Source organism: Vanacampus margaritifer, chromosome 8 (assembly GCF_051991255.1).
Source record: "Vanacampus margaritifer isolate UIUO_Vmar chromosome 8, RoL_Vmar_1.0, whole genome shotgun sequence".
NCBI lineage: Eukaryota > Metazoa > Chordata > Actinopteri > Syngnathiformes > Syngnathidae > Vanacampus > Vanacampus margaritifer.
In genome coordinates this window covers 12,558,760-12,582,898 of record NC_135439.1, presented here as the reverse complement: position 1 = coordinate 12,582,898, position 24,139 = coordinate 12,558,760, and the positions used below count along the sequence as shown (strand labels likewise).

The following is a 24,139-nucleotide window of genomic DNA, read 5'->3' as shown; positions in this document are numbered from 1 at the left end:
TCCTGTTATGCAGATGGTTGTTTGGTAATTTGGGTTGTCAGGTGTGTACTTATTTAGGTTTCTATGGGAAAATGGGAATGGATTAGGGAAGCATGTTATCCAAATGCATATGGTTTGCTAATGTAGCATGTAAATATGTTGATGTTATGTCTTCCGCGCTTCCTGTATTTAGAGGTGCATTATTTGTGCAGTGCGTATTTTTAAATGCAACACTGATCAATTAAGGATATCACAATTGCTAATTGTAGATTTTTGTCATTAGAAATAGGAATTAATATGACTACAACATATTTACAATATTTATAAGTATATACTGTATTTTTATTTTCACAAATTCATTCTCAATCATTTATTCATTCTTTTTATTATTCACAGAAGGGGCAAAAAAAAAGTGTATTAAAGTAGAGTCAAGTTTATCATGGAGGATTGTTTGTCTTTTCAATGTATTGTACAAAGAAAGTGATACTGTCTGTAAATATGGGAAGTTGCCATAATTAATTACTTACTGCCATAGAGGCCAGGGGAACCATGTGATTTCTCCCAGCCAATCAGTGAAGAAAGGTAATAATTATGATCACAGGTTAGAAAGTACCGTTTATTATACTTGCATATCAATTTGTAAATAATTTATTTTAATTTAAAAATCAAAGATGCCAATCAGTAATGTGATATATAATAATTATTATTATTATTATTGATTTTCTAATGAGAATAATACAGTTTGTAATAATGATGTTAATTATTTCAGTAGTTGTGTCAATGTTAAATGTTTGTTTGTTTTTAAATTCTGTGGTTTTTGTTTGTTTTGTTTTTTGCTTTAGTTTAGTCGAGCTCACCGTTAACACACACTCATGAACACGCACACGCACACGCACACGAAGTTAGTGTGCGTGTGGTCATGAGAGCAGCGGCGTCTCTCGAATGGTGAGGACACAGAGAAACACCAGCTGAGTGTTTTGCCCACCGTAAAAACGACATTTGGGCACTTTATTTATCCTTTTAGTGATATTTATCATTTCGTTTTTGGAAAGCTGCTTCTGTGGACGACATGTGGGAGCTGTTAGCTTCATCAAAATGAACACAGGTAAGCTAAAGATTTGACATTTTTGTAAATCATATATGAATCAGCTGGAGCATAAAGTTCTTAAGTACTGTAGATGTATTAAATATTTTTGTTTTTTTCAGCCTTGTAGATAAGAATAAATCATGAAATTAGCAACATTTAATAACTCATTGCTTTTAGTCAATTGCTGCCTTGACTTACTTTCCCACAGTATGAATGACTTTTATAGGCGCTTGAGTTGTTTTTGAAATGGAAATTGGGAAAACCATGCTCAGCTTCCTGCCCTGAGATTGTTCATGTTTGCTAAATGAAACACATTTATCACATCTACGTTGCTCTACATTTGTCACTGTCTAATATATACGATTACAGTACAGCGGTCGCATTCTAAATGCATGAGCAGTTGCTTTAAGGGGCTTTGAATCACAGGAAGCCGCTCAGGGAAATCCCTTCCATTATTGTTCCTCCAAAGGGTGGACAAGCATTCTCTAAATATACCTTAAGGACCAAATGTACACTTTAAAACTTGACGGAGAAATCTTTGATAAGAATTGTAATTTCTACACATGTACGCATTATAACTTTTCAGGGACACCTCGAGTGATCCATAATCTATTTTAAGGCACATCATCTTACTGTTTCCTTTTCCTGTTTTTTCCTTCAGACTGCACCAACAAGCCCTGTGTCGCTCCAAAGCCAACACTTGTTTGTCCCGCCCGCGTGACGCTAATGTCCACAGTCAGGGGTCCCAAACCTTCTGTTGCTCCCAAACCTATCCTGAAACTCCATTGCAGGGAACTCCTCCTATCAGATATCCCAGAGGGGTACATTCATGGGGGTCTCAATGGAGAAACAGGTCTCAACAAGGAGGTTTCTGACCAAGAAGTGTCGTCACAAAGACGGGATCCGGAAGAAGAGATGTTTCCAAAGATGGATGAGGACTGGCGACTAACGGACAGCGCCCTCACGGAGGAAGTGGACTCCCTGGACACGCTGTGGACCAGCGACGACCGGCTCACCACTGACTCGGAGGACGCGGTGGAGATGATTGACACCACGGACGTGACGGAGGACATGGACGAGGATGCGGGCGAGGCGCTGGCTGACACGGACGGCCTCTCAATGGGAGACATTTCCGTGAACAGTGTGGACGAGGAAAAAGGGGCCGGGATGGAGAACATGGCGCCGATTAGGCGGGAATTGTTGGACGACACAGCCGAGTCCCTCCCTGATGATGTCCTTAGTGAACCCAGCCAACAGGCATTCCCTCCTAATGATGTAATCCCTTGTAAGATCCTTAACGGTGTCCACGAAAATGGTGCAGTTGATGAAGACCACAATATTCTGTTTGGTGTCCGGAAGCGGATCTGTGAAGCTACGAGGCAAATCGCCTTGGAAGACTGTCAAAGCCACGAGCCTTATTATGTGTCTCCAGAGGACATTATCAAGAAAGAGATGATCCCAAATCAGAATAAAGCTTGTGGTATACCAGGCAGTCCACTCTCGCCACCAAGGCAAGGTGCCTTAGCAGGGAAATATCACAAGACTCAAAGCCAAAAGGGCTTTGTAGGGTACCAGAGAAGTCGATCTGTTACAAGTGAAGAACACAGACTAGACGCCTTGTTGAATCGTTTGTATTGTCAACCCAAATTGCGTCTGCTCTGCAACTCCGATACCTCATTGACCTCCTCTTTCACGGGAAACCAACTGATTATACCGAGAAAGTCTGACTTCTTCAGCCACGCTTTGGCGGATGACGTCACCGATACACACAGCAGCGAGGACCACCTCTACGAGGATCCGGGAGATGACAGCTCCGAGGGTGAAAACGTGTTTCCTTTGAGCAGGAGCGCATCGGGAATGCGCTCTCGCTCTCTGTCGCGTCACATGAACAGCGAGGCAGGAGGGCGCCTCATAAATGGACCCAGGTTCGGTCAGAAAGGACCGGTGTTGAGCAGCAGCCCCATGTTGAAGGGCTACCCCAAACCTCACTATCTCCCCCTGTACCCCTCGTCCTCCACGTCCACGCCTGGTTCTGCCCACAGAGGTGCTGAAGGTTCTCCTTGCGGAAGGTTCTCGAGATGCTCACCTCTGTCATCCAGTGGCCTGTCCACACCCACGTCTGTGGTGGACATCCCGCCGCCTTTTGAACTGGCGTACATCACCAAGAAACCCATCGCCAAGAGTTCGCCGTCGCTCCTCATTGACGTGGACTCAGAGAAAAACCGAAAGAAGAAATCCTCTATCAAGCGCTTCCTGATGCTGAAGTTTCGGCGGAAAGCGGAGAGCAAGCCCTCCAACCTGTCCTCGTCCGAGTCGTCAACAGAGTCCAGCCACCTGACACCCAGCAGACTTCTGGATCCGGATAGACACAGCGCTACTAGTTCTCCGCGACTCCTCCAACGCTCGGCTTGCCAAGCTCAACCATCACCCGATCCCGCGTCTGCTTTCTTGTTGTACCCGAACGGCAAAAGAGCAGGAAGCTCGGTGGCTTTCCTCAATCGCAGCGTGGTGCGAGTGGAATCCTTTGAGGAGCGCTCCCGTGTGCCTTTCTCACCGTTGCCCCTCACCAAACCTCGCTCCATCTCCTTCCCCAATGCCGATACCTCGGACTATGAAAACGTTCCTGCTGTGAACTCAGACTATGAAAATGTTCGGGTGCCACAGTGGAGGCCTGTGCGACCTTTGGGAGACTTCTTTGAGCGACCCAGGCGGGTGCTGTCGTCTGCCAATGAGACGGATGGTTACGTGGACATGAGTAGCCTCCCTGGTTTTGACGTCAAGGCTATGTCGTCTGAGCAGGAAGAAGAGAGGTGAGTCAGACTGAGTGTGGAATGATGTAGATGAGTTACAGTGTGAGGCTGAACACGATCCTTTGGCGAACCTCGGATCTGTTCAGAATACAATACAATTTTCTATTGTGAAGTAACGGAAATGTACTTAGTAGTGGTTAGAACGTGTACAGTTCTGAGGTTCTGAATTTAATTTTCTTGTGTCAAATTTGCATGTGTTTTGTCACTTCCTTCCACATTCCAAACCCATGCACGTTACGATGGCGCAAGGTTAAAGCAACACTAAGGAACTTTCAGTTTATGTTGATTATGGCGCCGCCATATGGACAAAGTTGGCAACGTTATGCCTGAAGGAAGACCACGTTTCTCATGAGGACAAGCACATTGCGTCATTTTTTAGCTCACGACGTTCAAACTTCCGTCTTTGTAATGAATGGGTAAAGCGGCAAGTGACGTATGTCATAAAGCAGAGTCAGCACATTTGTAGTTTTTTGTGTGACAGTGTTCCTACCATCCTCATCAAAGTTGGTTGGTGCCAGTAAAAATGATACAGACCCCCCTCAGGCCATGGCAAAGGTACCATTCAACCATTCAGTTTTAAGTCGATGTTTCATCAGAAGAGTTTTGAAAATATTTTATTAAGGTTGAAAAGTTCCTTAGTGCTGCTTTAAAGCAAAATTTCTGCCTTTTCTACATGAACTAATGCTATCAGCCAGCCAATTATACACTCTAATTAGCTGACACCCACGTCACTCACCAGCCCACAGGCCCCGCCTTTTCAGGCCATACACACCGAAAGTCACAATAACAGTAGAATGTGAGGATGGCAGACAATAACACAATAATATTTTATTGATAACATAATTAATAGTAATACATTATTATTAATAATAAATTGTTATTATGCAATATTTTACATAAAATATATCATATAATATTTTTGTATGGATTTTTCTACCATCCCATTGTGTTATTAGTGTTCAGCCACAGTGTGTCCTCTGATGCTGGGACTGCACTTGGAAACACTTGGTTGTTGGGGAAGCGTTTTCCTTCATAAATCATGCATTTGCGACAAATAGCAGAAAAGCATGTATTGGTATGATCAGCGATACTCTGCTGACATTAACACCCCCGCCCCCTTCCCTGCATTTCTGTTGGCCATGCCCATGCAGTCACACAGTCCACTCGCAATGATTAATAGTCACAGCACTTTGGAGCCATTTCTCTTCTTCTTCCACTAAAGAACACAAGATTACATCTCCTTCTCTGCATTTCGCTGTGTTCTTCTCGCCCGTGTGATTTGTCTGCACTCGGAAATTAGTAGTGTAGATGCATCCATTGAATGTTGGTTTGAGTATGAGGCAAATGTTTCAGGTTAATACTTAAAATGATTAAAATAGCTATCCATGATTCTCTTTACATTCATCCATCCACTTTCTATAATACTAAATGTTCTACACTCCCATTCACACCTTTGGACAATCGATCCACACGGCAGATTCCAACCTGACAAATCCTGGACTTCTGGACTGAACCTGTTTGTGTTGCTATGCTTGGTATATAGTATACTTTTGGCCAGCTGAGATAGGCTACACCCCTAATGAGGAAAAACACTATAGATGATAAATAGATGGACTTAAATGAGTTCATAAACATCTTGGTAATTATGTTAATTCAATGCAATGGTGCCTTAACCTACGAAAACACAAATCATGTTTCGCCACTGAAATGACTAGAAATGCCATAATCCGTTCCAAATTCACATTGTCCTCTTGGTGTGCCTGCTTTGGCCACCAGGGGCCAGTATAATACAGAAACAGAAACACACACATGAAGAAGACGGTCACAACTCACTCTGTCCGCTGCAGTTATAGGCCTATTGGTTGTTTTAGGCCAGGGGTGCTCAAGTTCGGTCCTCGAGAGCCCCTATCCAGCCTTTTTTCCATGTTTCTCTCCACTAACACACCTGATTCATGACCAGGATCGTTATCAGGCTTCTGCAAAGCTTGGCGATTAGCTGGTCATTAGATTCAGCTGTGCTGCAGGAGGGAAACATGGAAAACAGGCTGGATAGGGGCTCTCGAGGACCGAACTTGAGCACCCCTGTTTTAGGCAGAGGATAAAGAATATATGCCATATTGTTTAATGTTTGTGTTCAAATATCCGGTTCTTAAAGCACAGGTGTCGAACTCGAGGCCAGATCCGGTCTGCCAACTAATTTTACGCTAATTATTTCATGCTTCTTGCTAAAATATCAAAATTGCATGTCTTTGATTTTAAAATGTTGAGCGAAGCAAGTATTTTTTGCTTTGTGTGTTAGCACTGCTAGCGGACATTCCCAAGTCAAAGTTATGTGGTTGTTTTGAATACACATCCAATTCTGTTAGTTTTAAGTTCAGTTTAACAGTAAATTCCAACTTGGAGTGGCAATAAACAGCTTGAATCCTCTTTTTTTGAAAAAGTATTCTCTATTTGGCCAAACTGCTGCTGTGTGTTGATTTGTGTTTGCTGCCAACATCCTAATTTGCATTTTTTGCTCATTTTTGGGGTTCAAATTTTGCTTTCAAGTCAAAGTAAAAAATAAAATTAAAAAAAACTCCCAAGTTGGGTCACACGTAAGTTCATGAGACGTCATCAAAAGTTCTGTGTCTAGTTTAGCTTTGCAATAGCCTGAAAGCTCGCTATTAGCAGCTGCTTTAGAAGGCATCAGTGGAGCTAACACGCTCAGCCGTGAACCTCAGGCAGACGGAGAATGAATAGTGTCTCCCTCCTTAAAAGTTTTATGGCAGTTTGTTTTGCTCTGTGTCCGCGTTTAACAAGCAACAAAATCAGCGTTAAGACTCCACAAATATAGAACGTGTCTACATGTCGTCATCCAAACATTAGATCTGGTCGTTAGCAATGAGCCGCGGCGCCGTAACGACGCTCACATATGTTGTTCATATGTCGCTCATTTGCATCTCAGTGGGGTTGAAATCCATCCATGCTTTCCGTGATCACAATTGCATCAGCGCCGCAATGTAAAGAGGCGTTTTATTTGCATATGGCGCACATTCCCTGTCGGGGTTTCAGCCAGTCAGCACATGCATCGAGGGGCTCCCTGGAGAGGACCGGCAGACTCGACTTAAGCGCGATTGTCACTCCAGGCTTTTGCTGGAGCCACTTTATTGGTTGCGGTAAAGCTGCAACGTTTCAACTATTCACACTGGCTTGGAAGACTCAAAATGTTTATTGTGGTGATATTTCAACATGGGGGGGGAGATCGCAAAGGAGTTGTGTGGCTCATTAAAAAAAAAAAAATCGGATTTATCGTCAAATTAGAGCATTCGTCGCATGCACTCACTGGACACTTCATTAGGCACACCTGCACAAGCTACTGAGATCAGTAAAAGATTTATGGCAAAATTATAATAACATTCTGCCTTTACATCACACATACTGTATATAGAATATTGTTGTGGTTGCAGTTTGATGGTATTGCATTTGTATCCATAATAACTGTATTAAAGGATCGAATGCCTCTCGGGGGGGGGGGGGGGATTTCTTACTGGCTTGAGCAGGTGTACCTAATAATATGGCTTCTTTTCGTGGTTAATTTTATTATTATGAATAATTCAAATGAAGCAACCAGAGGCTGGGTCAATGCTTTTTTTTTTTGTGCTGGAATGATCAAGCCATTTCACCCCGACTACTGCGGTGGCCCCGGGCATCCATTTTTGGGAGGGGCATCCAACATCATCACTATCACAAGCAATATTAAAATTTTGTGAGAATAAATAAATAAATAAATAATCCAGCTCTGACTACAAACAAAATGTGTTTTACTCTTGTTTCTGCAGCGCCTATACAGAAGCCTACAAAGTGTGCTCACTTGCTGCCGGTCCACAAAGCGGGCCAGGTAGTCTTACCAATAGACCCACAACAGCTGATGAAGATGCCGGACGCACTTCGGAGGAGGACGATGCAGGTGGCGAAAGCAACTATGACAGACAGGTACATTAGGATAATAATAAAAAAACAAAAACAATGGCAGACTTTTGTTTACGTTTAAGATACAAAAATCCATAAAAAGAGTGCATTTTATTTAAGTATTTTTTTTTAAATGTTGAATTATAATCTCAATCAAATCTATGCCAGATAGCAGCGTAGCACAATTCAAGCTTGGCTGATCACTTGTTGCTAGGCAAACCAAACAAACATTTTCTTTATCAACTTGGCCGACCTTTTTTGGGCTGAATTTCCTGGGTGGGGCTCACTAAAGTACGAGTGATGGAATTTGTTTAACATTGTGAGTCTATAAGATGGCTGACTTCCTGTTTAATTTCAGACTCTTTTTTTTTTCATGCGTCATGTTATGATGAACATGTCCAACCAAAATTCATTTTTTCAAACTTGACAAAAATACTAAGGTGTTTAAAAGGCATTCGGGATGCTCTTGTCAATCAGGGTCAATGGGCCACTACAAGGCTGTTATTATTTGCATTTTATGGACCAGAATGCATTTCCTGTTTCTGCGGAGCTTGTAACACTTCAATGTTAACAATCCATATTACAACCCTTTTACAGATCGACGGTCGATCTCGAGCTTTTTACATCGCAATGGACCTAATGGACGCCGAGCGCCTGTAAGTTATCTCGTCATTATTCAAACTCATTTAGGCTCCTGCTCAAATCATTCTGTATGTGTCTGTTTATAGACATGTGAAAGCACTCAAGATTCTTCAGGAAGTAAGTGATGGATCATTTCATTTCTCTTTTTTTTTTTTATATAATTTAATTCCCTTCAAAATGTCCCTCTGCTTAGTAAGCCAAGTGCCAGAAATGCATGTAGTATTTAGGAGCGCCACGTGAACAGATGTCCATATGCCATCATACAGTAAATACACATTTTCCTTTTAGTTTTATTTTATCATTTAGGTACATTAGATGCGAGTCATTGCCGATGTTAGCTTCATTTTCTTAATGAGGGCTTAACTAGTGAGATTGTTTCACTTCCTTTTAATTCTGCTAGTTAGCTTAATGAACCAGATCCCCGATATTGCAAGCAGGCAAAGGAAGTGAAAATACGCAAAACAAAATTGTGCCTTAATTGGACAAGTCGTACATTTTTAAAAATAAGCCGCCTCCGTGCCGCAGGACTTTCGGGAAGCAGTTAGGACGGCAGTGACGGCTGATGGAGAGCCCGTTTTAAACGAAAAAAGACTTTGTGAGATTCTCAACGAGTTGCCTGATGTTTACCTCCTGCACCGCACAATCCTCGCCGAGCTGGAAAATCGAACTCGGCACTGGTGAGATGTGTTCAAATTACATTCACTTATGCGCAGTATGTCACCTCTAAATGGAATTTCCACACATCTTCCATCGCACATAGAGCACAAATGGCACTCGGAGAGAGATTGACGTGTTTTGTTATGTTTGTCAATGCAGGGAAGAAAGCCAGAAGATCGCAGACATTTTCCTCTCCAGGAAGGCAGAGTTCTTGCTATTTACCAACTACATCGGGCACTATGACCGAAGTATGAACCTGCTGGAGGAGAGCTGTCGGACCTCAGCTGAATTTGCGGTCATCGTTCACAAGTTTGAGGTCAGTGCAGCCCGGACAGAAAGAAACTGGTGAACTAGAACATACTGTATGTTGTGAATATGATTAGGAAAAAATTCAGGGTGATAGGCAGGTGTCCTAATACTTTTACATGAAAAAAAAAAAGTAAGTCATAATTCTAAGCTGCTAAGTCATATAATGAGATCCTATTTCATAATTATAACTTGCCATTAGGTCCGCTACCAGTAACAATTCTCAGGCTATGTATAGATTTAGTGTGCTCCAAGGCAATCTCAAAGTGAGCTTTAAGGATGTATTGTTCATGGTAAAATTGCGGTAATGAGAATTGTCCCGATTCTGACAGTAAATAATAATAAATAAAAAAAATACTAGCATAAATGGGCTTCCTAAACTCATTCACTGCCATTGACGGCTATCGACGTCAAAAATTAATTTGAACTATTTCTATTAGTTTCATGTTTTTCCCTCCAGTTTTGTTAACAAGAGTATGAAAACCTAGAATTTTTTTTTACTGTACATTTAGAATAGAAATAAAATTTGTGATTAATCCTGAGTTAACAAGTGAAGTAATGCGATTAATTCTGATTACGAATTTTTTTTGTCACCTGACGCCCCTAATTTTTTTCTAATTTGTTTCTCTTTTTTTTATCGCGTCAAGGCGATTACTTTTTTGAATTGTAATTAATTGCATGACTTAAAAAGTTACCTCACGATTAATCACAAATTTTATATCTGTTCTAAATGTAAACATTTTTTTCTAGGTTTTCATACTCTTGTAACAAAAGTGGAAAAAATGTTAAACTAATAGAAACAGTTCAAATAAATTTTTGACGTCCATAGCCGTCAATGGCAGTGAATGAGTTAATTTGTAGATGAAGGAATTTTTTTAATTATTACATTAATTTGTATTATATGTTTAATATGTATATTATTATTATTATTATTATTATTATTTTACTTAAAATACTCCACATCCATTAACCAATTATAAAAATGAAGATAACAAATTGAATTGACCAATTTGAGGGAAAATGGCTACTAAATACATGCAACAAATGTAACCATGCTGGACTAAAGAACAGAGCAGGTCGTTTGTGGCCCCCGGGCCATACATTGCCCACCCCTGGCGTAGCGCCTATATAACAATACAAAGTTCATCTCTCCACGGTACACAAAAAACTCAAATTGAATTTCCTCCAGACCCTCAAAGGGCAGCACTCAACTGTGCTTTTTTTCCCCCTCCTTGGTTCAGTAACAGCTTGCTTTTAATGCAGTTGACATTTGGACGTCCACGTGCATTCTGACTTTCCTGTGTTGTAAAGGTCTTTTAAGCATGAAGAATTGTGTGTCACTCCCAAGCTGCCTTTCTTCTGCACCGACCCTCTATCTTTATTTTGTGGCGGATACTGCAAGAATTATAGTATAAAGTGAAATTTTCCCTTTTTTTTTTTTGGTGAAAAATGTGTAAGCAAATGCAAAATTTTCTGTATGATTCAGTGGCGACCAGTGCTGGGGTCGCTGGAATCACCCATGACCCTATTGAGGATGGATGGAAGCAGTTTTGTATCATCGGCCCAGTCATGTTTAATTCCGCCATGTGACTGAGTTGAAATATTATGTATGGGATTGTTTGATAGGTTTTAGGTGAACTAATGAATACACACACACTCACACACACACACGCACGCACATACAAAAAAAAAGAAAAAAGAAAAAAGAGAGCATTGATGATGACATGTCAAATCGGTTTAGGTGAACGGTATGGGAATTCTTTTTTTTTTTTTTTACACGCACGCACGCACGCACACACACACACACGCACAAACACACATACAAAAAAAAAAGGGAGAACAATGATGATGACATGTCAAATGATCAATACTGAGCTCTCCCCCCAAAAAATAAAATAAAATAAAATAAAAAATAAAAAAAATAAGATAAAATAAAATAAAAATAAAATAAATTAAAAAAAGACATGTCAAATCGGTAAAATTACCGAATGAACAATAATGAGCTCTCCAAGAAAAAAAAATTAAAATTTAAAAAAAATATATATTATATAAGTTTCTTTGTTAGCGCAATATTATTTTTGCACATTCAGCTAGCAGTTTCAAACTGTTTTTATTGTCCACAGTTAATGTGATGTTTTTGTGTAACCGCCGTACTACAGAGGTGATGTTTTGTATTCACAGCAGCAGAATCCATCCGGCCAAACAGTTTCTCTCAAGCAACAACTCCTGCAGGTGATTGTGCGTGTGGCTCAGTACCGCATGATCCTTACAGGCGAGTACACTTAGAAAAACAAATAAAGTTCCCTTTTTTTGATTTTGTGAATATGCTTATTCGTCACTCTTGCTTCCAGATTACTTGAACAACCTTTCCCCTGATTCGCAAGAATATGAGGACACCCAAGGTACGATAAACATGCTGAACAAAGCCAAGTATGGACACAAGCTGTTGCTCACAAGGGAGTCTTACTGGCCTTGTGTTTTGTTTGTTGTTGTCTGCGACTTTATGGGGAATTTATTCCATTTGGCACGGAGAGGTGGCCTTGAGAGAGCCAATTTAGAGGACTTTACTAGGAGGAAGGTGAGCCACCAGTGGTCATTTTTTGCAGTGACTGGAAATCATCACAGTGGCAGCAAACAAGTAAACAGGGTGCTTCATGCATAAAAGAAAATCCGTGACGAAGAGCCTTGCAGTCGGTTTGTTATTGTGGTCACAGTTTGCTGTGCTGTAGAACAGCACTGCATCTTTCAAATAGTTTGGATATTTTTTTTGTTATTTTAGTAGTGCAGGTCATCAACACGGTAAGCTACGATACTACACAAATACTTGCAAAATAAACAATAGATTAGTCAAAGCAAAGTTAACCTCTAGCTTGCAAATGTTTAAAACGGAAGTCAGACTTCAAAATTTATTGACAATAATATGTTATATGTGACCTCACTGGTTTAAAGATGACATTCTGGTTAATATTACATTAGGGGAATATGAATTATGAAGCAAAATCCAGCAGTTTTTATCCATCTCAGGGGGCGGCCATTTTGCCACTTGCTGTCGACTCAAGATGACATCACAGTTGCTCAGGGGGGGGGGCTCAGGCAACGACCAATCACAGCTAGCCTGTTTTCTGAAGCTGAGCTGTGATTGGTTGTTGAGCAACTGTGATGTCATTTTTACTCGACAGCAAATGTTATTGATAAAAACTGCAGGATTTTGCTGCTTAACTCATATTCCACTAACGCAATGTTAAACAGAATACCGTATTTAGTAGTGCCAAAAAATCGATTCTCATAAGAATTGCGATTCTCGTTCAGTATGATTCAGAATCGATTTTAAATGTCCCCAAATAGATTTTAAATGTCCCCAAATCGATTTTATTTCAATTATTTTATACTGTCTTGCCCTTGTTTGTGTGTGCCTTTATTTGGAGAACTGTTCACATTGTACACGATTTGGCCACTTAGGGGCAGTGTGGTTCCGCTCGTTCTGATACACTGTTAAGTTGTAGCCACATAGAAGCAAAAAGTCATGATCAAGTTATTCCAATGAAAGTTTTTTTTTTTTGCAGTGTAGGATTTTAAGATGCTTCTCTGTAAACATTCCTGAAGCTTTTTGTATGAATAGTCGTTCTTTTGAGTGATAAAAGTGCCACGAGTAGCGCGCTAATTAGCATTAGCGAGTCAGACTGGAGTAGATCATGACAATTCTTTGCATATCTATAAATTGAAGCAGAAATCATTGTCAATCAAATCATTTTTAATCCAAAATTCGATTATCGATTCTGAATCGAATCGCAGGCCCAAAAATCGGAATTGAATCGAATCGTGAGACAGTCAAAGATTCCCAGCCTTAGTATTTAGACTAGTGGGGCTGCATAGAATATATTGTGAAGATTTTTTTTGGGGGGGTGGGGTTGACTTCCCCTTTATTGCAGGCATGACATATAATGTTCTTGTGCTCCCCCCGCCCCTTTTTGCTTGATTCAGCTGCTGTCGTTATCGTGGCGGACATTGCAGACCAGGCAAATGACAGCTTAAAACACGGGGTGAGTATCATGTTGGTTTGTTTTTTCCACACATTTTGATCCACTGCACACGCTCATCCTCTTTTTCTAATCAATGAATTACTTGCATCATTTAAAATGACCCCAATATTTTGACATGAACAAATATCCTAAATGTCATACGCAAACATTTATTAAATGCTTTACTTTAATGCATGTAATTATGTTTATTGCTCAAACAACCTGTGCTACCTTAAACGTAGCCATCCGCTGTCACGCTAAAGGATAATCTATGGTCAAAATGAATAGTGCGATTAATCTGCGTTAATTCATGATTAATGCAATATATTTTGTGTGATTAATTAATCAGTTAATGATTTAACTTTAAAAGCACAAAATATTTCCTGATTATAATTTTTTTGTAAAATAAATGTAGTTTGAATCGTTAACAAAAGAACAAAAAAAATCCTGACTCTGCAACTTCCCCCAACTCCTCCATAAAACTTTGAGAAAAATATTTAATAAGTACTTTAGTTTTTGGTGACAAATGGCAACAAGTGTTACCACCTTGGTGGAGGTAATGACAAAAACTCTACCATGTCTCTATTTGTGTCTGTTAGGAGAACTTGCTGCGTCTGGTCAACATCGAGTATAGTGTTCACGGCCAGCGGGACCTGCTGCAGCCTGGTCGGGTATGACTCTCATAACATTGCATTGTTTTAGTCCATACTGGGCCACACCCCTTTTGGCCTTTACTCAATGACTCAGCTGTGAATCCCCCGTTGGCCTCAGTTGAAATGACTAAGTGACTAACTGTGTCTCATTTTTGTTGTGTTTCTTCGTGCCAGGTGTTTGTGAAGGAGGGCACCCTGATGAAGGTCAGCAGGCGGAACCGACAGCCTCGTCACCTGTTTTTGGTAAATGTTACTTCCGTAAACAGATATGCTTAGTTATCTACGTCAACCACAAACACATAAACCAACTTACAAAAATTTGTGACATGAGCTGGCGCTCTGATGAGATTTTTTTTTTTTGCTTTGACTTGCGAGAACTTGTTTGAAAAACGAGCGCTAAGTTATGAGAGCAAACTCAACGCAATTCTCAACAAACAGTTTGGTAATTGTGAACAATTGTTCAAACGAGGCTTCAAGCTGTTTACTGCCAATAGTTGAAGTTTACTCTTAAACTAAACTTAAAATAAAGATTTGCACAGTGTGCATTGAAAACAGCTACATCAGTTTGACTTAAGGGTAGTCTGCTAGCTTGATGCTAACACACAATGCAAAATGCCGTAGTCGGGCTAATGAATAGCCTCTATGATGCGGTGTCATAAACCTTTAAGCGATGGATACATGCTGACTTAATCATGTTAAATTTTATAATTCTCTAAATTAAAATAATTTAATTAATGATATTTATATTATTCAATTTGATTTAAAATAAATGTTATTACATTATTACTACTGGTATAGCTTTAGTGCCAATACTGTAGAGTGCTTTTGTTGGTTTTACATTTTACAGGAGCTTAATTAATAATAATAATAATAATAATAATAATTTCTGTTCATTTCAAGAGAGGCAGAGAAAGTGTTTTGCGTGAACTTGTAAGTCAAGGCACCACTATGTTTGCTTCATAATGCAACCGTGTTCATCTAATGGAGACACGAAGACTTATATCGCCAGACCTTTTTCCCTCTGGCCTATTTCTACGTGCAGACTGCTCTATTAAGAGCAGTTTCCTGACAGGATGTTTCTGGATTCTGACTTCCTGAGAGGCTTTAAAAAAAAAAAAACCTCACTTCAATTTATTGGGATTTTGGACAAATGATGCCAACATTAAATTTCAGTACTTCTCCTTTCTGCAAGTTGTTTTTAATTTTTTTGGTCAGGACACCAAAACACTAAAAAATAAAATAAAAATGCTCATAAAAATTTTGTTGCGTCTGTCTTCTATCCTGCTGGTGTTTTTCCACCTTGACGGTGATCAAGTTTTATCAGCTCTGATTAATAACAGCATAATAAAACATGCCTGCTGGAGCTTGAGTTTCATGACACTAAAACTCACATCCGCTTGATGTGATACAGAGGTTAACAGCGCAGTGTGTACATTTGTATACGTATCAAAAGATGGCACTTGTATATGGTGGGTGATTCAAGTGTGCGCTGCATTTCTGTGTGCTTGATCAAGAACGTACAATCGTCAATGAGATCCAGTACAAGTGCTTATACTGCCACCTAACGGAGAATAGCTTTCATTACAACGTTTTTTTTCTCTTGCACTATAAATTAATATTTTACATTTATATATATAATATTTTCTGTTCTGCTTGAAAACTTTTTTCTACTGTGTTTACGTATTTTTATTTCTGTCTGTGTTTATAGATGAACGATATATTACTTTACACGTATCCACAACAGGATGGCAAATACAGACTGAAGAACACTCTGTCACTCACTGGTTTGAAGGTAAAGCAAAAAAAACAATCTGTATATTTTTTACACTTCTATATTTATAGATATATTTTTTAAATCCTAAACTATTTGTTCCATTCATGACCTCATGACTCAATTGCCCAGGTCAGTAAACCCATCATCGAAAATGTCCAACATGGACTGAGGATGGAGGGAAACGACATCTCCATCACCTTGTCTGCAAGGTGAGAGACAGATGATCCTTGTCATTCAAGTTTGTGCTATTTCAAATCGTTCGTGTAGTGAGAGCGTGTGTATCATTTGGCAGCTCCTTCATTGAAAGAGAAGACTGGTTTTACACTTTGAGTCGCGCTGTGAGCGAACACAACCGAGGATCTGTGCCATCAGGAGAGGTACGCAATTAGAACTCCTTTACAAATTTGGATAAACTCACTCATCATGTGTGTGTATGTGTGTCCAGACCAGAGATCATCCGCATGTCACCTTAGGAGAAAAGCCCCCCACACTTGTTCCAGTATCCCAAATTATGATGTGTATGAACTGCACGTCGGACTTCAGCCTAACTCTCCGTAGACATCATTGCCACAGCTGCGGGAGGGTGAGTTGCCATGCAAATAATGTGCCAAGCAATAATAGTGCATATAGTAATATACACTCCCTGTGGTGCCCTCCTGCTGGTACAGATTGTTTGCAGGAGCTGCTCTAAGAATAGATATCCACTCAAGTACATGAAGGAACGCATGGCCAAAGTGTGTGACCACTGCTACAACGAGCTCAAGAAGCGAGGTGTGAAAAGTCGCATTTAAAATGACAAAACACACAAATTTACAACTTATCCAATATAAAATTATTCACAGAACATACATTACTCAATATATGATGAAGAAAATGGGACTCTCAGACTCCGACATTTGTCTCCAATGTTTACAAAACACTACAGACACTTATGTTCATGCTTTATGGTTATGTACTCCGGTTATGTATTTCTGGACTAAAGTCTTAGAAAAACTTTCCGCTATTTTGGTCTGTAGGAAACCTTTATCTCCAAACTTGTGTTTGCTAGGTGACCTAACAACAACTGACTTACCACATAAACAATTTCAATCTACACTTGTAGCCCTTACTATCGCAAAAAAAACAATTCTTGTTAACTGGAAAAATAAACAAACTCTGAATATCGGCCAATGGTCTAACCTCCTCATAAATCACATTTTAATGGAAAAAATATCTGCCTCAAATAAAAACCAAATATCAAAATTTCTAGAAACATGGTCTAAGTATATAGAATTTTTGAACCTAATTCTGGTTACTTAATTCTGCCTGTTAGCGAGAGCCACCACATCGTGATAACTTACATTGATGTTTCTGCATTTGGCAATTTATTATCATATTATATTATTAGTATGGGATTTTTTTTAATAGGTTTTAGGTGAACTGATGAATACACACACGCTCGCACGCACACACACACGCACATACACATACTCACCCACATCCCCCCCCAAAAAAAAAAAATTATATATATATATATATATAAAACAAAAAATTTTTTTTAATAAAAAAGGAGAGCAATGATGATATGTCAAATCGAATGAACAATACTGAGCTCTCCTTAAAAAAATAAAAATAAAAAATAAATAAAAAAAATAAAATAAAAAAAGAAGCGAGGTGTGAAAAGTCGCACTATTACAATTACGATCACCACCAAACATTTGTTCTCACTGGTGGCATCAGGCTGGAACGGCATTTGTTCTTGTGAACACTAGAGGGCGCTGTGAAATTACTTAACATTACAAGGGCGGATGTTACTCAAGACGGCGGGAAACGAGCTATATCAAAAGTAATGAAGTTGTTCGAAATAATGCTAATTGTATAATAAATAGTGTGCAAAGTAATGGGTATGATTCTGCGCACTTTTATACCAAAACTGGACATTATTATCTTGACATACAGCCATATATTGTCTATAATGTAAAATACTGTACGTAATCTAAATATACTATTCAAAACACCTTTTAGATGCAGTAATGCTACAACTACCATGTTATTTAACACATTTATTGATCAAAATTGATCATTATTATCTTTGGAAAATATTTATATCAGATATCAGCCATAAATTGTTAGTATGTTTGTTCACTTTCTTAGTTACGCAGTTTTCCTCATAAATTTACATGCCTAGCTGAACTTGTAAGATAAGATGGACACCATTCTTTCAAGAAAACATGCACAACAAGCAATCACATTTATTTTGATTTTTAATGGTGTTCAAATGTAAAAGAAAGCTTAGTCATCAGTCCTATTTTCCCCGAAAATGCCAATATTTCACAATGTCTGTTATCGTACGTAAACATATGACCACAACTGTATTCACGCAGTCGTTTAAAAACGATCTATCTCCACCTTCAGGAGATGACACATGTGACCTCCCGGGGACTAGCAGCCCTCGCGTGAGCCGCTCCACTCGTCCGCTCTCCTCCGTGTTCCAAAGCATCCACCCTCCGAACATTTGGAGGCATCGCAAAGGCATGCTCACCTTCAACCAGGTACGCCTCCCTCACAATGACAGACACGGTGTTAATAAATTGAATAGCCTCTAAGGCAAAAAAACCTCCTTCTGCAGGTGACCGTGTCCGACGAGGGCTCCATCAGCGGCAGTCTGCATCGCAGCAAGAAGAGCAAGAGAAACTGGAAGAGACTGTGGTTCCTCCTAAAAGACAAGGTGCTTTACACCTACAGAGGCCAAGAGGTGAGGGGACACATGCACTCCCCTTCAACCTGAATAGAACATTTTAAAAATGCATTGGGTGGAATGCGAGCTCTTACATTATGCATGATTGTATCTGCAGGAGAAGGTGGCTTCAGAGAGTTTGCCTTTATTGGGCTTTACAGTGAAGCTACCAGACAACCACCAAGGAGATGACGACGCCTCCAATGTGTTCCAGCTTTACCACAAAAACACTTTGTACTATACATTTAAAGCAGAGAACAACTTTACAGCCCAGAGGTGAGAAACATGCGCCATTGTCTACTTCAAATGATGATGACATCATTTCATTTCATATTCACTTGGAATTTTGAGATTCTTTTTCAATTAGTTTTTTCCTCCCCTATTTTTTTTTATTCAAATACAGTGGTGCCATGAGATACAAGTTTTTGTCATGTTCATTGTCAAAACAATTATACAGCATCTAAAAAAAAAAATCATATTAAAATGAATGGAAATTCCATTAATGGAATCAAGCATTAAAAAAAGTATATTTTGTATAATATATATAAGAAAAAATAGCACTCCATAATGTACCTCATTAAAGTGGGCCACAAGGGGGCAGTATAATACAGTCATTCAGTTACAAATGAAGAAGAGTTTCACAACCACTGTTTGTAAGCAGCAGTAATGTTAGTGGCTTTTCGCAAATGAAAAATAATATATACCTGTGAGTATTGTGATCATGTATGTCTATGTGTAAATCTGTTGCTTAGTAAAAGGTATTTGTTAGCCCCTCTATGGCGTTTCCCATTATGTGTTAGCATTAAGCTAAGCAGGTTTTAAAGCAAAGTTACATGTCTGTTTTAAACACATTGTATAAAATTGTCATTTTATGTTTGGTTTAAGTGTAAATTTCAACTGTGAGGGGCAATATTATTATTATTTATTATTATTATTTTTTAGAATAGCTGTTTGTTGTGAAGTGAGTTCAGCTGAGTCAAAAGCCCCCCCCCAAAAAAAGGCTGAATAACAGCTTGTATCTTGAAAAAGCTGTAAGTTTGGTCACTCATATCTCAAGACACCACTGTGTGATCATTTCTATCCTCGAATTGTGTCTTTATTTGACATTTCAGCTTCAACATTCATACGCAATGCTAGGAAATTACAATTCACTTTCAAAATGACATTTAATTAATTAAGTTAAATAATTAATTGAATTAAATTAAAAACAAAAATATATATTTTTTGTGTTATGAGTACTTTTCCCTCATGTACAACCTGCTTCTCGCGCAGATGGGTCAACGCCATGGAAGAAGCCACCGTTTTATAGGACCAGATCATTCCATCCTCCCGAAAAACAACAACAACAACAAACAAGAACTTTCCCAGCCAATACTGCAGGAAAGTATTGAAAAAGACTTCAGGTTCGTTGGGAGAGAGGGGAGACTTTCTCCTACTGTTGCAGCAGATGTGATGCTGTGCACCACACGAAGCGCTGGCCCAGATACCTGCCAGTCAGGTGACGTGACCTCTATCTCGATCAGCCTCTGATCAGCACACGAGCTGACTGCGGAGCGCGGCGGTTTATCGACACTTGTTTAGACAAGAATGTAGAGCTCTTCTAATAAGACATTTTTAGAAAATGTATTCTTCCCCTTGATGTTATTAGTCTTTATAACGTATTACCAATGACTGGTTTCATTTATATGAAATGAAGAATCTGACGTATTGTCTTGTACTGTATTATTTGCTTCTTTTTTTTTTGCACTATAACTTCATAAAAGAAGCCATACTCCTCATCCATTTTGATCTGGACTGTCATTGTACTGTATTTTCTAGTCTAGTTTTTTATGCTTGGAAAAGAAGGTGTCATAAAAAGTATATGCATATATTGAAATAGTTATGATCTTTTCTCACAAATTTAACTATATGCAGTGTCAAATGTATGGACCTGTTTAGTTTAACAGTTATTCTGTTGTACACACTTGGACAAAATTGTTGGTAGTCCTCTGAAAAATAAAAACATCAGAAGAAAACTAATAATAATCAAATGCAGAAAAAATTGTAATGAATACCAACATTTGTGAAAAATAATCATTGAAAATCAGGAATTTATTTGGAATTGTGCGTAAACAGATTTCTTCTAAAAATAATAATCCTGAAACAGGGCATATTTAAAAACTAAAACTAAACATGGACCACGGGAAGGGAAGGGGAGAGTTATCTTGGGAGATTAGAAATAAATGATAGACTAGCAGGTTAAAGGTCAAAAGTTATACTCACCTATCTCCAAGCAGTTTGATGTTCCTGTGACTGCAGGTGCACATGTTGTTTACAAATTTAAGATCCATTGGAATGTAGCCAAGCTCCCTCGGCGTGGCCACAAGGGGAAAATAATGACAAAATTCAAGACACTTATCATATAAATGGTAACAACCAGAACAACCGCCAAAGAAATTCAAACTGAGCTGTCATTGATTGAGCCAAAGTGATGAAGTTAAAAATGCTCACTAAAATTTTGAAAAGTTATTTTTCATCCACTACCAACAGTTTTTGTCCATGTGTGGACCTCCGGCTATCTAGTGGGAGAGCATTTAATTGTTGACCAAAAATATATTCTATGTAGTCAATAAATCGTCAGTGGTGCACATGAATGACAATTATTACCGGCAGAACAGAACTGTACTTACTGACTTACCAAGCGTATTTCCAAAACATTATATTAAAACAAAGAAAACCATAACAATGGGAACCATCTGCGCCCTGTTGATGACTGTTGGTCTTAATATTGACATTCCGCAGGCTGTTATTGACGTAACACGGGAGAACACCAACGTGCTATATGGACAATATGGAAACATCCGCCTGATGCGCTTTTAGAAGCCCTCGTGGATGTCAACAGTGTGCCGCACGGCCAGCAAAAGGCCATTTCTGCTCAGCTTCTCAGCTCCCCCTGAGGCTGGCTGACCCAGAATATTGTCAAGCGGGAGGATTTCTTTCTGTGGCTGCTGATAAGTTGCAGACAGGCTCGTCCTACATAGAGGGCAGATCATTCATCACTCGGCTTCTAGACCCCATTCTGTTACTTTTTTATTTGGATTTCAAGCAAGTTTCTTTTTAGTTTGTTGCTGCGGTAAACTCGCAAAGTATGGCATGTGGGCCACTTTGTTCCACTAGCTGCCAAATTCTATTGTGAAATTATAACACTTTGGTTTAATTGGCTCTCTATGGGCTAGTAAAGCGGTGTGTTGACATTGGAATGTATTTTTATTTTATTTTTTTCACCAGTGCCGCAGTAGCATGTGTGATCATCCGGGCTCGCTTCCATGTTGCCGCAGGGAGAAGCAATGCAGAGAGGAACAAATAATCAATTCCCCCTCCACGCACACACACACACACACTGCCTACTCAATAACATTGGACACATTCCTCTGTAATGCGCTCAGCTTTGAAATCATTAACAACTGACGCGACAACAAAACGGTGAACTTTAGCGTGATTCTTAGGAGTTTTGGCAGGTGGATGTCAAAATAAAATACTCACACGCTGTACTTAAAAGACTGGAAATGAACAACAAACTACTACTACTACTACTAGTACGAACAAGTTATGCTACATACGTAGCAGCTAGCGTAGTTTTAGAGAAAGTTAGCTAGCTAGCATTGGCTCAGGTTTTTATGCTAACGTGTTTACATAGCTAAAATGCTATAAGTACACCTTACCTGTAGGCTATGTATGTATTGTTAGAAAACATGTTTTTGTTTTCTTGCGTGTTTAAAATAAAAATCAAAGTTTGAGATCTGTGAAGAGGTTTCCTTGCAAGGTTTTAAGAATTATTCATTCAAGTTAAATTGAGTTACCATAGTTATATCTACATCTACACAGCTATAAATAAATTCAAAACAGTTAAAATATGAATTGAAACAGTAAAATGTTAACAGTATGTATGTATGTATGTATGTGTTTTTTGTTTCTTTGTTTTTCCTGATTTGGCGGAGAATGTTTTTGAACACTGGGAGCTAATTGTTTTTAGTCGTGTTGTGAAAGTAATGAGTCCATTTTGACAAAGGAGTGGAAAGTGCATATTAATGTTGGCAAGAACCATAAGTTGTAAGAAAAATAAGTATGTAGTTCAGTTTATAGTCTACGGAAGCGTATTGCATTCACTTGGGGAAAAAAAACCCTCCTGTTTTTCTGACTAATTTTTTTGGGTTGCTTTGTTTTTTTGAGTATTTTTTTTTCTTTCTGTTTTTCAGAATATTTTTTTCAGTTTTACTGAATTTATTTTTTGTCCAAAAAATATTCAGAAAAAAATATTTTAAAAAATTGAAAAAAAATATTAAAAAAAACAACGCTCCCCCCAAAAAAATTAGTCAGAAAAACAGGACTTTTTTTTTTTTCAAGTGACTGCAATACGCTTCTGTAATAGTCATATAATTAATATAAATAGATTTTTTTTAAACATGCAAACAAAAAACACGATCTTAATCAGAATTAAAATTTGAATTAAAAAAGGCATATTATAGAACACGGACTAAAGCAACTATCTACATCAAGTGCACACGAGACAAGTATTGCATATTGTATATTGCATGGTGTATTGCACATATTATAGAGAGTGGCTATGTAGGGCTCTTACCGGAGTTGGATAAAAGCTGTTGTTCAGTTGTTGTCCTGGTGTGTAATGTACTGAAAAATCAACATGAACACATTACAACAAAGTACTTCCCACCAACTGCGAAGAAGCTACAACCATATTGCTTTTCCTCTTTAATTGGAGTGTGTGGGTAGGACAACCCTCCGGGTAGAATTGGAAGATTATATTACATAATGGTTGTGGGGACTTAAAGAAACAACTGCGTCCACTTGATGTTGCCTTGACATCTCTGAGCTTGCACCGTGTCTTGTGTGGCTCATCGTCACCATGCGGCGAAGCTCATAGACGAAAATCTTTCTCATGTCCCACTTTGCAAACTCTTTTCAGTCAAGGCGATGTTACACCTTTTCCACCTCCCTGGACTCTTTAAATATAGCTCTCTCTCCTTGCATCCAAGTGGAAACTGAGTGGAAAACCCACACAGCCTTCTGCTCCTTCTTCGGCGATCTGTTGTGATGTGACCATTCTGTCATCTAGCTTGGCAACGCTAGCAAGACAGCCAATTATGCTCAAATCAACATATTTTAAGGAATTGCTTCTTTTTTTTCTTTTTCTTTTTTAGCACAAATGAGGGGGTGTTTGATGCATATACAATGAGCTGTGCATGTGGCACCACTATTTCACACCATGTGCAACAAAGAAGAAAAAAACACAGAGAGCTTCTTGTTGTGGGTTAACAAAGAAAATTAACTAATTAAGTTAGGTTCGGTGCATGAAGAATTTTTTTCCCTCTTGGGAAATGATAAGAAAGTAATTGGTGGTGTTTTTCATTGCATATAGCAGCGACATGTGTTGCCCAGGCATGAAATAGACTATAGTAGGAGGACATTTTGTTTATGGACGAGAAAAAATGCTTTAGTGACACAGCCAAAACTACCACCTCCTCATTGGGGTTAAGAAACTGTGTGATGT

General features: G+C 39.0%; 1 protein-coding gene across 2 annotated transcripts; it reads left to right on the top strand.

Moving 5' to 3' along the window:
• The first annotated feature begins 937 nt into the window (after nt 1–937).
• On the top strand, nt 938–21,595 carry fgd5b (FYVE, RhoGEF and PH domain containing 5b). Of its 2 annotated transcripts, none has more exons than XM_077573302.1 (21): nt 938–1,084; nt 1,728–3,876; nt 7,695–7,848; nt 8,422–8,480; nt 8,553–8,583; nt 8,992–9,143; nt 9,283–9,439; nt 11,611–11,701; nt 11,781–11,831; nt 13,411–13,469; nt 14,048–14,119; nt 14,276–14,344; nt 15,810–15,893; nt 16,005–16,084; nt 16,168–16,252; nt 16,321–16,458; nt 16,544–16,646; nt 18,270–18,406; nt 18,484–18,582; nt 18,710–18,867; nt 19,864–21,595. In XM_077573302.1, exons 1-21 carry the CDS (start codon nt 1,075–1,077, stop codon nt 19,898–19,900), a joined length of 3,975 nt encoding a protein of 1,324 aa, XP_077429428.1. In that variant the 5' UTR covers nt 938–1,074; the 3' UTR covers nt 19,901–21,595. The 2 variants fall into 2 exon arrangements, with proteins under 2 accessions (XP_077429428.1, XP_077429427.1); XM_077573301.1 differs by having other exon boundaries at nt 18,484–18,609.
• The last annotated feature ends 2,544 nt before the right edge of the window (nt 21,596–24,139 follow it).